At 50.7% G+C, this 13,547-nt stretch overlaps 1 protein-coding gene across 2 annotated transcripts; it reads left to right on the top strand.

The window, feature by feature from the left end:
• Window positions 1–321: 321 nt before the first annotated feature.
• On the top strand, window positions 322–13,048 carry HYOU1 (hypoxia up-regulated 1). 2 transcript variants are annotated; one of them, XM_068167853.1, is made up of 24 exons: window positions 322–484; window positions 733–826; window positions 2,017–2,095; window positions 2,355–2,509; window positions 2,615–2,691; window positions 3,637–3,818; window positions 4,382–4,497; window positions 5,181–5,364; window positions 5,765–5,899; window positions 6,720–6,802; window positions 6,902–7,034; window positions 7,345–7,532; window positions 7,769–7,907; window positions 8,015–8,075; window positions 8,202–8,284; window positions 8,454–8,642; window positions 8,788–8,987; window positions 9,132–9,219; window positions 9,829–9,951; window positions 10,072–10,205; window positions 10,691–10,775; window positions 11,196–11,448; window positions 12,257–12,340; window positions 12,870–13,048. In XM_068167853.1, exons 1-24 carry the CDS (start codon window positions 421–423, stop codon window positions 12,929–12,931), a joined length of 2,991 nt encoding a protein of 996 aa, XP_068023954.1. In that variant the 5' UTR covers window positions 322–420; the 3' UTR covers window positions 12,932–13,048. The 2 variants fall into 2 exon arrangements, with proteins under 2 accessions (XP_068023954.1, XP_068023953.1); XM_068167852.1 differs by having other exon boundaries at window positions 8,785–8,987.
• The last annotated feature ends 499 nt before the right edge of the window (window positions 13,049–13,547 follow it).

Raw genomic sequence — 13,547 nt, 5'->3', positions numbered from 1 at the left:
GGGGCAGGGGCAGGGGCAGGGGCAGGGGCAGGGGCAGGCGCGGGCCCGGGGGCGGGGTCTCTCGGTCGCCCAGGGGGCGCGCGAAGCGGATGGGGCCGCACGTTAGCTGCGCGTTGCCGTGCGGCAGCGCGTATGGATGACGCCACACGCGCGCCCTCTCGCCTTGCCCCGCCTTGCCGCGACTGGCCAATGGGGACGCGGTTCCCGTCGTTCCCGCTTCCGGCTTCCCCCGACGTGGTCCAATGGGTGCGCGCGGGCCGTCGGGATTGGCGCGCGGGGGCCGGTCGCTGACGGCCGCGCCAATGAGCTCGCGCCGCGTCCGGGCCGGGGGTGGCGAGAGACGCCGGGGAAGTCGCCGTCGCCGCCGCAGCGCTGCCGGCGGGCCGGGACCGGCACGGGGGGGTCGGAACGGTGGCGAGGATGGCGCGGGTGCCCCGCTGGGCGCTGGCCTGGCTGGTCGTCTTTCTTCATCTGCCTGGGGCGGGTAAGTGCGGTGCGGGGGCGGCCGGGCCTGTGGCCCGGTGCCGCTGGCCCTCGGGGAAAACGTGTGGGGTGGTGAGCAGCTGGCGCTGCCCTCCTCTCGCGGGGCTGCTAACCCCCTTGGCCCTTCGTGCCCTGTGTGCGGCCCGGCTGGCTTCGTCCCTCGTCCCGAGCCGCTCAGTGCCGTTTAAGAAGTTTGGTCTCCCGTGCCGTAAGTTCACGTTGAAGACTTTTCATTGTCTCGTCTTGCAGAGCCTGTGGCCGTGATGTCGGTGGACGTGGGTAGCGAGTCGATGAAGATCGCCATCGTGAAACCTGGGGTACCGATGGAGATTGTCTTAAACAAGTGAGCAGCTGTTCTTCAAGTCCTTTATAACGTAGATACTGGAGGGGTAGTTGGTGGGGGGGGGCGGAAGCTCCGCTGTGTTCTGCTGGGCCGCCAAGCATCATTGTGTGCCCTAAGGACGCAGTGACTTAGGGTACTGAGGGCTGTGGTAACTCCTTCATGCTGGTTGGAGGGGAGTGGGCCCATCCTCTGCTGTAGGATTTCTGCTTTGCTTCCTGCCATTGGTGAGCAGCTATCAAACATCGTTTGGGGCTGTTTGTAACTTTACTTTAGGGGTGTTCTTGGCATCTGGGGGTCCTTTAAGTGAGCTGTCTAAAGCCCACGTGGTAAAGGGTAGATTGTGGTTCAGATGTGAAAGGGTGTGGCGATGTGTTCTTGCCTGGCCAGTGAAGAGCTCTGATTCTTGCTTTTCCATAAAGGAGCCCAGGGGTGGATTGGTTTTGCTGCAGCTGTTCAGAACCCCGCAGTTTGTACAGCAAAAAACGCTCCTTTTGCTTGGGTGCCCTTACTGTGACCCATGCCCAAAGCACTGCCTTGAAAACACACAGCTGGGAGAGGATGTGCATGTAGGGACACCCTCATTTTCTGGGAGTCTAGACCGGAAGACCGTAAACAGGCTTTTCACTCAAATCCCTGAAACTTCTTGGTAGAATGAGGGAACTGTGTTGCCTTGCTTGCTGGAGGAGAAAAGCAAAAATCAAGCAAGTCTTGTCCAAGTACAAAGCAGTGTGTTCCAGCAAGTTACTTGTCAGCCTTTCTTCTTGTAGCGGTGGTAATGGATTAGGAGGTGTTTGGAAGCGGGTGGCATGCACTGGGCTTGGTGGTTCACTTATAATCTATTTTGCAGTTATTGCAGCAAAATAGTCACTTGGGAGTGTAGGAATTGGAGCAGAAACGAGTCACCTGTTGTAAGCTCTCTTGTGTTATGGGCAAAATAACCATTTGCCCGCCACAGCTGGGACTGAATCCGAAAGCTGCCTGTCCAGGTGATGCACGTTTGTTGTTTTAGTTATCTGCCTGAGTTGTGAGGGGCATCAGGAGGAATGAAAGGAGTCTGGCCTTGCCCTCTGCAAGTGGTACCTGAGCACTTTCCCTTAGTCCTTCTGGAACAGAAACAGTGCCCACCCTCACGAGGGACTCTAGTGGATGTTGACTTGTTCCACCGGGTCTGTTCCTCTCCCCCTGTGCAGGGAGTCGCGCAGGAAAACACCGGTGGCCGTTTCCTTAAAGGAGAACGAGCGACTCTTCGGTGACAGCGCGCTGGGCATGGTGAGAGCTCTGTTTACTCATTGTGCCACCTGCGGTTCCTTTATGCAGGATGCATCTTCCCACTGCTGGGTTCTTGTCTGAGCTGGGCTTTATTTCTTGTTCTGCTCTTCTTGTCTGCTTGGTGTGTTACTGGCTCTCTGTAACAACTCTTTGTGCTCCTACCTCCTGTAACAGGAGTTGGCCACGTGGCTTGGGAGAGGTTTATTTGACAACAGCAAAGCCAGAGAGGCAGCTGGTGATGTGCTTTTGATTTCTGCAGTCCATAAGGACGCCCAAGGTGGCATTCAGATACTTCCAGGACCTGCTGGGTAAGCGTATGGATAACCCCCATGTGGCTCTGTACCAGTCCCGATTCCCAGAGCACGAGCTGGTGAAGGATGAGAAGAGGCAGACAGTTATCTTCAAGCTGTCCCAGTAAGTGGCTGCTTCTGGGGACCTTCTGGGTGGCACTTTGGCTACCTGGCTTTTGCAGATGATTCTGTTATTGCTCTAATTTTATTTCTTGTCTGTTTCTTTTAGAACAATGCAGTATTCTCCAGAGGAGATGCTGGGGATGGTTCTGAACTATTCACGTGGTCTGGCTGAGGAGTTTGCAGGTTAGAAAGATTTAGCTGTTCCTTAAAGTATTTCTGTGTGTTTGTGTATTGTAGGATTCTAGCAGAGGTCAGAGATGTGTGAAGACCCATGGATTTTTAGAAACTGGATGTTGCATCTTTTCAGCTGTAGGCTTTTACAGACTTGGCAGCTATCAGGTTTTCCTTGGTTTGAACATGGTGCAGGCTTGGGGTCTTATTCCTACTTTGGGGGTCAGTCTTCACGCAGCTTTGCAGTGAAGGACCCCTGCTGGCAATCTCTATAGAAAGGGTGAAGTGTTCTCCCACTTGCCTGTGCAGATGGAGCAGAGATATGTCAGTGTGCAGCTGCAGGGAAAGGTGGAAGCAGCTCTTAGCTCTGTGTTGTAACCAGACTGGATGGAGACTAGCTGCCAGAAATAAGCTATAATTAAGGAATGAAAGCTGCCCTCTCTTGTACAGCCAGCTGACAGGCAGGAGACTGTCTGGAGTTTTCTCTGCTGGGTTGCCAGTCCTGTGCCACAGGAGTGTGAATGGAGTGCATTCCACTTATGTGTTTGACTCGTATGGTTACTAGGAGGCCCTTGTGGTGTCTGTTGATCGTACTAAGCCAGTCCAAAGATGTTTTTTTTTTCTCTCCAGAGAGTGAGCCTAGTGTAGCAGTAAGGCTCTGTGATGATTGTATTTGTTGAAACCTAAGGTATCCCAGAGCATTTGAGAGTGTCCTAATGGGTGCAAGAGAGCTCAGTAGATCTGCAGCTTTGTGACAGTCTGCAAAGTCTGCTAGGTCTGCTGGACCCAGAGATTCAGCCCTGACAATCTTGGCTGCTGGGGCTGCTTCAGGATTGCGTTCTGTACATGCCTTCACCTTGCATACTCTGGCTTTATTACCCTCACTTCCCTGCAAGGAGTCTCTGCAGGTGGCTGTGCTGATGGAAAACAGTCAGTGTAACCCTGTGACTCTTGCAGAGCAGCCCATCAAGGACGCAGTGATCACCGTCCCTGCCTACTTCAACCAGGCGGAGCGGCGAGCGGTGCTGCAGGCGGCTCGCATGGCCGACCTGAAGGTGCTGCAGCTGATCAACGCCAACACCGCCGCGGCACTCAACTACGGAGTCTTCCGGAGGAAGGACATCAATGCCACCGCGCAGGTGGGCAGGCAGGGCCCCAAGTGGGTGCTGCACATGGGGCAGACAGCACTGCAGACAATGTCAGGAGGGCCTGGGTGTGAGGAAGGGGCTTCTGGTCACCAGCCCACCCCCTCTGTTTTCATGTGCTTGTCAGTGAGAGGAGGCAAATGTGTAGGGAAGCCTGAAAGCTTCTGGAGTGAAGGCAGGTGGCTGGGACTTCCCCTGTTCTAAACCTGTGTTTGTTCCTGTATTTGGCCATCAGCCCTGGGGAAATAACACCAGCAGTTTTCTGAGGTGCTGGGAGACCAGCTCTGAAGTGGGTGATTTCCCTGAGGCCAAAGAAGCCTTTTAGGAGCAAAGCTTTGTTTTCTGATCTACAAAGTGGATGAAGAAAGTTTTCTTGCCCGCTTGTGCCAAGCATGCCTGCGTTTGGTCAGAGCAGGAGTGCTGCTGTTAGGGACTAAAGCCGGGCTAGGGAGCAGACAGTCCTGGCCTGGCCCAAGCTTGGTCAGCCATGGGTTCTTTTCTTATGTGTGGGGGATATCCAGGTGTTTCTGCCTCACCATCCCAGCTTCTCTTTTCAGAACATCATGTTCTACGACATGGGAGCAGGGAGCACCGTTTGTACAATTGTTACCTATCAGACAGTGAAAACTAAGGAGTTGGGAACCCAACCTCAATTGCAGATCCAGGGCATTGGGTAAGAGTTGAGCATGAGTTGCACAAACTCCATAGGACTTAGGGAACAAACCATTTGTTTCAGTCTTTTAAATGTGGAACTTTGCAGCAAGTGTTCAGCACAGTAATTCGGATGGCAGAGCAGGAAGTGTTTGGAGCGAGAAGGCTCCAGTTCCTGGTAATTCTGGTGCTGCTGTCTTGTACAGAACAGCTCTTGACTGAGAACTTCTGGGAGCCCAGGAGGCAACCAGTGTACTTCATCTGCTTCAGGCTTGCTCTGTTTGTAGCCTGGAGCCATTTTGGTGTAATGCTATTTCCTGTCATCTCACAGAAGTGGAGCATGTCAGTTTGAAAAAGCAGAACATTCTCTTGGAGTGGGTTTCCTGCATGAGGAGGGGTTGCTGAGGATCACCAGAAAATACCTGGGACCTGAGACAGTTACCCTTGGGCTTCTCAGGTGTTTAATGTGCTTAGCAGCAAGGCCTGTAATGTAAGAAAGTTTCCTGCTCAAAGGGTGGTGGTGGCTGTGGTGGCGAATCTCTCTTTTCTTTGTTTCATTCTGATGTTGTTGGGGCCAGTGTCGTTCTTTCAGTCACAGCTGAATGCTGCAGCTGCTCCTGACCACCTGCTCTGCACAGGTGTGCACTAAGCCCTGGTTTGTTGCTTGGGCTGAGTTGTTCCGTCCCTGTTGGCTCTTCCGCTCAGGTTTGACCGCACGCTGGGGGGGTTGGAGATGGAGCTTCGCCTGCGCGACCACTTGGCCAAGCTCTTCAACGAGCAGCACCCTGCGAAGGACGTCCGGAAGAACCCCCGGGCCATGGCCAAGCTGCTGAAGGAGGCCAATCGCCTGAAGACTGTCCTGAGTGCCAACGCTGACCACATGGCACAGGTGTGCCCTCCAGCTTTCCTGGGACCAAGGAGGGGTGGGTTAAGGACAGGTGCATGGGAATGCTGTACCTCTGTGGACTCACTGTGCTGAAGAGCATTGCTCCCGCTGTTTGGGGGTGGTCCTCACAGCTTGTGCCCACTTAGTGCCCTTGGTGGTAAAATGCATGGATTCAGTGAGAGTCATGTGATGGCTGGTGAAAAAACCTCTGCGGGGAGAAGCTGCCTGTTCAGTCCACAGTCTGTCCTGTCCTTAGCCGTGACAGGGTACAGACGAGTGTGCTCACGTCCTGGGTGTGTTAAGAAAGCTGGAACTTTTTGCATGGGGCGAGTCAGCACAGATCTTCCTTGGAGAATACCCCACAAATGATTCCATTCTGGCTTGGTGTTTTTTTCCTGGACAGATTGAGGGGCTACTAGATGACATCGACTTCAAGGCCAAGGTTTCAAGGCAGGAATTTGAGGATTTGTGCTCTGACTTGTTTCAGAGGGTCCCAGGACCTGTGCAGCAGGCTCTGAGCAGTGCAGAGATGAACCTGGTAGGTTTGGAAATGCATTAACAAGCCTGAAGTTTCTGTGTGGTCATGTCATGATCAAAGTATCGGTGACTGCCTTGTCAGCACTGCAGGTGCAGCAGTTCATCGCTGTGGCACCAAGCAGGAGTCTGGTGTGACTCACTGCACAGTTCACTGGAAGCAACTTGGGGGAAGCCTTTCCTTCTTTTCCAAACACTTTATTCTTAGGCTGGATGTCTGAAACACTGATCTTTCATATTTTTGTAATGGATGCTGATTCTGGTCTCTCTTCTGCAGTTGAAAACACAACTATTGCTGTTCGGTCTTCTTGTTTAGGAGCCCTGATGCAGGCTGTAGTTGGAGCAAACGTGATGCAGTCCTCTGGAGAGTTTCGCTGTGTGGTTAAAGGCTCATTGTTCCAGGGTGCCAGGATGCTCATAAGCATCTTCTGGGTCTGGTATTCCATGCAGGACACTGAGTTACCTCTCAGAGTCCGTGTTTCCATCTGTTCTGCTCCCGCTTACCGTCCAAGTCACTGGCTCCTCTGGTGTTAATTGGCATGTTTAATTTTGAATGGAGTCCCACGTTGTGAGTGGCTTGAAGCAGTGGTCATGTTGTCTCTGTTTGACAGACCTGACTCTGGGGCCCCCATGTTGGTGTGGCTTGTGTCAGCCTGTCTGAAATATGTCAGACACCAACCTGCTCAGGGTGAGCAGGGTGTAGTAGGGGTGTTCTCTGAGCACACAGCAGTGTGTGGTGCCTAGGGAAGGGAGCAAAAGGAAGCCCTGAACTTAGCTTTCCAAAGTTACTTTCTCAAGACCAAGAGACTGTTTGCAATCCCTAGGATGGAATTGACCAGGTGATTCTAGTTGGTGGTGCCACACGAGTCCCCAAAGTGCAGGAGGTTTTGCTGAAAGCTGTGGGCAAGTGAGTATGTGAGGCCCTCTTCTAGTCTGTCTCCTAGTGACGAGTCACTCTTTGTGGCAGTGGCTGCAAAGCTGATGTCTGCTGCCTTTCACTTTATAGGGAAGAACTGGGCAAGAACATCAATGCTGATGAGGCTGCTGCAATGGGTGCAGTCTACCAGGCTGCTGCTCTGAGCAAAGCCTTTAAGGTGAAGCCTTTCGTTGTTCGGGATGCTGCTGTGTATCCCATCCAGGTAACCCTTGGCTTGCTTTCTTTTGTGCGAGGTGTGGGGCGCGGCAGATGGGGCTGGGAGAAACCTGTGGATTCCTTCAAGTAAGGATGCTGTTGCTGTCTTCCTGCCAGTCTGATAAAGAAGGCAGGAGGCAATCTCCCATGCTGTGGAAGTGCTGTTATAGCTAAGAAGCTTGGCATGTGGAAGTATTTGTTGAGGATCACTTACCTGACCCTCAGCTTATGCACAAGGTAGAGCAGCCAGTGCTGTGGAAACCTGACCACAGAGGAAGTTTGCAGTGCCTGAGCCATGTTTTCTGATTGTGGTGCAGGTGGAGTTCACTCGTGAAGTAGAGGAGGAGGACAAATCCAAGAGCTTGAAGCACAACAAGAGGATTTTGTTCCAGCACATGGCAGCCTACCCGCAGCGCAAAGTCATCACCTTTAACCGCTACACCGACGACTTTGAGTTCTACGTCACCTATGGGGACCTGTCCTTCCTGAGCCAGGATGACATGCGGTGGGTTGAAGCAGGCACCTGAGCAGAGAGCCCTGTGGCAGTGCAGTGTGCTTGTTGGGAACCTTGTAGGGCAGGCCTGTGCCTGCCAGGTCACTGGCACTGCCAGAGCTGTTCTTTGAGCTGTAGGCTGCAGCAAACCCACCCCTGCCTGGTGCAGTTCTCATTGCAGATAGGACTGTGAGAAGCACTCTGCTGTTCTGTAACATCATTAACCTAAGTTTTGTCTCTATCACCAGGGTGTTTGGTTCTCTCAATCTCACAACTGTGAGGCTAAAGGGAGTTGGGGACAGTTTCAGGAAGCACTCGGATTATGAATCCAAAGGTATCAAAGCTCACTTCAACATGGATGAGAGTGGAGTACTGAGTCTTGACCGGGTAGGCACCACCCCTACTGTGATGTTTGCCTGTGTTTTGTAGTTCTGTCTCCCTCTCCTATATTGATGGACCCTTCTTAAAACTAATTTCATGCTCTCCTCTCCAAGGTGGAATCTGTGTTCGAGACCTTGGTGGAAGACAAGCTGGAGGAGGAGTCAACGCTGACAAGTAAGTGCTGAGTTCTGATGTCCCTTGTTGTGTATTGTGCTGCCTGCACTGGCTGGGAGAGCTGAAGCACTTCAGTCCTTTAGATTTCCTGTAGATATGCTGGATATTTTTGTCTCCCCTTGACAGAACTTGGCAATACCATCTCAAGTCTGTTTGGGGGTGGTGGCCCTACACCAGAGAGTGGAGAGAACCTGACAGACTCGGTTCAGGTGAGCCCCAGGGTGACTGCTAGGTGGGAGGGAGCCCTTGGGTCTTGTTGTGCTTTCATGTGTTCAAATTGTTTTTGCAAAGAATTGTCTGCTCTGTAAAACATTTGCATGGAATTCTGATACTAAAAACACTGCTTTGGTTTCCCCTTTGCTTGCTTGTGGTAACCAGGAGGAAGAAGAGAGCCTAGCAGAAGCAGGTAAAGAAGAGCAGGGGGAAAAACAGGACCAGAAAAACAGTGTAGAAGATGCTGGTGAAGAGCAGGGAGAAGAGAAGCAGCAGACTCCTGGTGAGGGGGAAACAGCCCCTCCAAAAGCAGAGTCACAGAACAAGGAAGGCAGCGAGAAAGTAGTCTCTCAGGTGAGCATCAGGTTGAAAGAACAGGACTGTGATTTTGGTTTCTCCAGCATCCAGTGGAATTCTTCCCCTGTTACTGGGAGAAAGTTGTAGGATGCAAATAATGTTCCCTTGCCTGGGAACATAAAACTTATTCTGCCTGCAGCAGGATCCCAAAGAGAATGGAGGAACTGCCAAAGAGGAGCAACCCTCCAAGGGTTCTGGAGACAGCACAGCTACCAAGACAGAAGAAGAGAAGAAGATCAAAGCACCTAAGAAGCAGAAGCTTGTCCATGAAATTACCATGGAACTGGATATAAATGATGTGCCTGACCTGCTGGAGGACGACCTGAAGAGCTCCATGAAAAAGTATGTTTGAAATGATCAAGGAGGTGACTTGCTGTGGAATGGTGGTAGCTTACAAAATGCTGCTGCTCTCAAGCTGATGTCTGTGATGTGCTGCTCATGTGAAGGCACTTGCTACCTTTGATTTCTGTTCCCTTTGCATGTTAGACTCCAAGACCTGACAGTCAGAGATCTAGAGAAACAGGAAAGAGAAAAATCAGCAAACAGCTTGGAGTCATTCATCTTTGAGACTCAGGTAAGAGGGGAGACAGAAAGGAGAATTCCTGAAAGCAGGTAGAAGTGTCTAATGCAGCTGGGCTGATCTGAGTGCAGGGCAGTTCTTTGAGCTGGGGGAAGCTGATTTGAAAAGCCTGGATCTCTGATTTCAGTCACTTTTTCTGCTACCATTAGGCCTCCCACACCCATATGGACTGGGCAGGTTTTTTTGATGCAGAAAGAACATTCTCCTTTAACTCTGGGGTTCTAATATCCTTCATGTGTGCTTACCTGTGTGTTTTGGAACAGTTGCACTTGGGCTGGAAAGAAACCACAGCTTCTCAAGAGCTGTTGTGTAGAAGAGACAATTAATATTTAGTGTGTGTGAAGTTACAGTGGTTGCAGCTTTACCATCATACACCTGGTGCATGTATGGTGTCTGGGTGTCTATTCCTGCTGTGTTACTGTCATGCTTCTGGTAATGCCAGGAGCAGGAGCTCAGATTTGGGCAGGTTGGATGAGAATCTCTGGGCCAGTTTAGGCAGCACCCCAGGAGTTTGCAGCCCAGCCACAGCAAGTGGGTGAGCTGGTTGTGTTATGTCCACTCTCTGTGGTATTTGATGGGAGTGCTTTGTATTGTTATTTTCAGGACAAGCTCTACCAAGAGGAGTATCAGTTTGTCTCCACAGAGGAGCAAAGAGATGACATTTCTAAAAAGCTGAGTGAGGCCTCCAACTGGATGGAGGAAGAGGGCTATGCAGCCACAACTAAGGTATTGCCATGGTGTGTTTTACTGAGTAAACATTAAGACCTGCAGATTTAACTGCAGAGGCTTACAATGCCAAACACTGGGCAAATTGATTGTCTTCTTTCCCCTCTGTCCCATTCCCAGGAGCTGAAAGACAAACTTTCAGAGCTGAAGAAGCTGTGTAGGAACCTCTTCTTCCGTGTTGAGGAAAGAAGAAAGTGGCCAGAGCGCCTGGCGGCCCTGGAGAGTCTGCTCAACCACTCCACCATCTTCCTCAAGTGAGAGCATGCTGCTGGGAGGGCACTTGTGCAGCTCTTGAGATGCTGACAAAGCTTGACCCAGTTGCATCTGGCTTGATAGTCACTGGTGCTTCTTAGGGCACCCAAACCCCTGCTTCTCAGTGCCCAGTTCCACAAATCCCACAGACAGAAGGTGTGAGCTGTGAGTAAAGAGGGAGGGCAGGAAATGTCCAGTGCTGTGCACAACGTTTGCAAGCAGATTTTTGTGTTGTGGTGTGATGGCCTCAGTTTTTTGTGTTCCATGTTTTTCTGCTCTTGTGCTAGCTGGCTCTGTATCCCATTCTTAGCACTGGGAGGTTGAGTTAGGATTCTGCTTCCTGCAGAAGCGAGAGATAAGGGTGCAAAATCTGCTAACTGGTTGGTATGTGCAGTGACTTGATTATTGTGGTTCCTGGAGCCCTGAACAGCAAGTGCCCATGTGCAGTCTGCTTGGTTTAACAATTATCTTTCTTCTTATCTTTAAGGGGAGCACGAATGATTCCAGAGTCTGACCAGATATTCACAGAGGTGGAACTGAGCACGCTGGAAAAAGCCATTAATGAAACAATGGTAATAAAGGCTTGAATGACTGGGGGAGGTGGGGGTGGCAGTCTGGCTTGTATCTCCTGTCACACAGATCGTACTGCAGAGTGTTCATGTTTGGTTTTCATGCTACCTGCAAACCTTCTGGTGTGTTGGAGAGTTTTTTTCTAACGCCCAGCTTGACCCCAGGCTGCTTTGGGAGGATAATGGTTCTTGTGTGCAAACATCCCCAGGAATGCTGCATACAGTTCTTAAAAGCAGCTGCTGTCTTTTGTTCTCTTGTTTTGTCCTCTGTCTGGGTAACTCAGAAGCTGGTGGAATGTAGCAGGGGCCAGTGTTACACTGAGTGAGCTAGATGGCCTGGGAGCAGTGACTGAGGTACTAGGATGCACAGTGGCTCCTGGGGCCCAGAAGCATTCACAAAACAACTCTTCCTGCATCCCACAGGTGTGGAAAAACGAGACACTGGCTGAACAGAACAAGCTCTCTCCTACTGAGAAACCTGTCCTGCTGTCCAAGGATGTAGAGCTGAAGATAGCAGCCCTGGACAGGGAAGTGCAGTATCTTCTGAATAAGGCCAAGTTTGCAAAACCCAAACCCAGAAAGGAGAAGAATGCCACAAAACCTGATTCAGGCAAGAATGCTACAGCAGCCTCTGAGGCAGAGAGCACTATCCCTCCCACGGAGGGGAGACAAGAAGGTAAGAGCAGGTGCATGTAACTTCTGGTGTACACTGTGTAACACTCCTGGCCCTGCCTTCACTGAAAGAGAGCTGAAGAGAAGACAGTAATTAACTGTAGGATTAAAGGATCCATCTCTTAGTTTTCAAAGGCAGCTGGGACAGCCTAGGCATGGCAGTGTCCTTTTGCCCCCACCATTGACTTGGGAATTTTTGTGAAGGGACACAAAGTGTTGCTAACTTGCTAGGATGGCTGGCTGCCAGGGAAGGAAGACAAGCTGTCAGTTGCATTCTGTGTGTCAAAGCCAAGTTTTAAAGGTTGTGTCCTAAATCAAGGAGTAGAATGAGCTGTTGATAAGAAAGGTTTGTAGCTTCAATGGACCTCAGGGGGGGAAAAAAAGATCTCTTGGCATGCTAAGACTCGGACTATTTTATACTCCTGGAAGATCCTCCATTTCCAAGTGCACTGGTCCTTCTAAATCTAGAGTGCTGATTGTCAGCAGAGTTCCCTGATGGTTCCTCTGGCCCGATTAAGAGACCCTGCTTGCAGTCAGAGCTCCAAAGGTGACTTGCCTGTGCAACCAGTGAACCTGCAGGGCTTCTAAAGGGCATAAAGCTCAGCAGAGAAAGGCAGTAAGAAATAAGAAGTTCAACCAACCAACTTCAAGTTGTGTGATACTTCTCTGAGTGTTGTAGAGGTACACTGTGAGAGGGAGATATTACAGTCCTGCAGCACCTTGTTTGTGAACCTCACCACTCATCACCTCCTCTCCCTGCTTCTGGGCTCTTGTGTGTTCTCCCTTCACCTGTGTTTCTGCTTTCAACATAGACAAACCTGAGGATATCGGTCCAGCCAAGACACCTCCTACAGCTGAGAAAGTAGCAATAGAAGATGAGCCCAGATCAGACTCTGGTGGGTAAATGCTTGATCAGTGGTCTAGAGCTTGACAGATACAAGTGCAAGCTGTCTGTTGTGCTTCTTGCCATATTGTAGCTGTAGAGGATAGTCAGATGGTAGAATGCCTGATTACAGATCAGTTGTTAATTTTGCAGTGAGGAAGACAAAAGCATTGGTTCCTCACTGTTCCTACATCTCCATTGTTCAGTGTGAAGTTCTGCTTCCTGCTTCAGCAGCTGCTTTGTGCCAGGGTCACTGGTTTTAGCCAGTGCTGCAGGTGCGAAGCCTGTCTTTGGTAGAGAGGTGGTGTGTTGGTGCCTGCTTACTCTGTCAGTCCTGCTGTGAGGATAGCAGTGCCCAGTGGGTGGAGGGCAGGAAGGTCCTCAGCAGTTTGGAGCTGAGTATCAGTTCCCAAGAATCACCCACAACTTCTGCACCAGACATGAGCTTGGTGGGACCCTTAGTGAATGTTGGGGACTTCAGCACTGCTTTGTGTGCTGTAACAACTCTGGCAGTGCATAACTGCATCTACTTTGTTACACAGGGTCCAAAAAAGCGAAGATGACAGAAGCTGGAGAAGAAAGCAGGAAAAATGATGAATTATAACACCCCTGAAAGCCCACTAGTGTCAACATCTATTTATTTCATGATTACTTTGTTTTTGTAATGGACCTGGTTAGTCACAATGTCAATGGAACACAACAGTCTGACAACAAATTGGGATAGAGATGTAATTTGTTTTTTATTTGGGGGATTTTTTGCCACTACTAACTTAGTGAATTGGGGTTTTTGTTGTGTGTTTAAAGGTGGCAGTGTGTCCACTGAGACTTGTCTCTGTTTCAGTATAGAAGTCACCAAAGTGACTTTCCTGTGGAGAGAAAACAGTGAAAAAACAGCTTAAGGGTGAGGAAGTGACTGAAACCTTGTGCTACACCTCCTCTGGTGGTGAGAAGGGAGACGAATGCAGATGAGGCCCTGGCTTGCAGCTGGTGGGAGGGGAAGGTGGGACAGGAGCAGGGAGACGGATCTCTGCTTTGGGACACGAATGTGGCTGCCACAGACTGTTGTTCCAACCTCTCTGTCCGTGCTCTGTAGCAGAGTCTGAATTCCCCGAGCTGGGACTTGACAAAAAGATAAAAAACAATGTTCAGAAAGGTGACGGCCAAGCGTGGGAGGCTAGAAGCAGAAAGGTGTTAGGGTATCTTACAGTCAGCGTAGCAGC

Source organism: Melanerpes formicivorus, unplaced genomic scaffold (genome assembly GCF_026170545.1).
Source record: "Melanerpes formicivorus ecotype bairdi unplaced genomic scaffold, bMelFor1.0.p_v2 SCAF_123, whole genome shotgun sequence".
Taxonomy (NCBI): Eukaryota; Metazoa; Chordata; class Aves; order Piciformes; family Picidae; genus Melanerpes; species Melanerpes formicivorus.
The sequence above is the reverse complement of the archived record's forward strand: the minus strand, read 5'-3'. Positions and strand labels throughout refer to the sequence as shown.

What these genes read in the sequence shown, in the direction of transcription:
- HYOU1 (XM_068167852.1), top strand. Translation starts at nt 421, where the DNA reads ATGGCGCGGGTGCCCCGCTGGGCGCTGGCCTGGCTGGTCGTCTTTCTT. An exon ending in TCTGGCTGAGGAGTTTGCAG is followed by an intron (nt 2,692 to 3,636) that starts GTTAGAAAGATT and finishes TGACTCTTGCAG; the next exon opens with AGCAGCCCATCAAGGACGCA. An exon ending in ACCTGACAGACTCGGTTCAG is followed by an intron (nt 8,285 to 8,453) that starts GTGAGCCCCAGG and finishes TGTGGTAACCAG; the next exon opens with GAGGAAGAAGAGAGCCTAGC.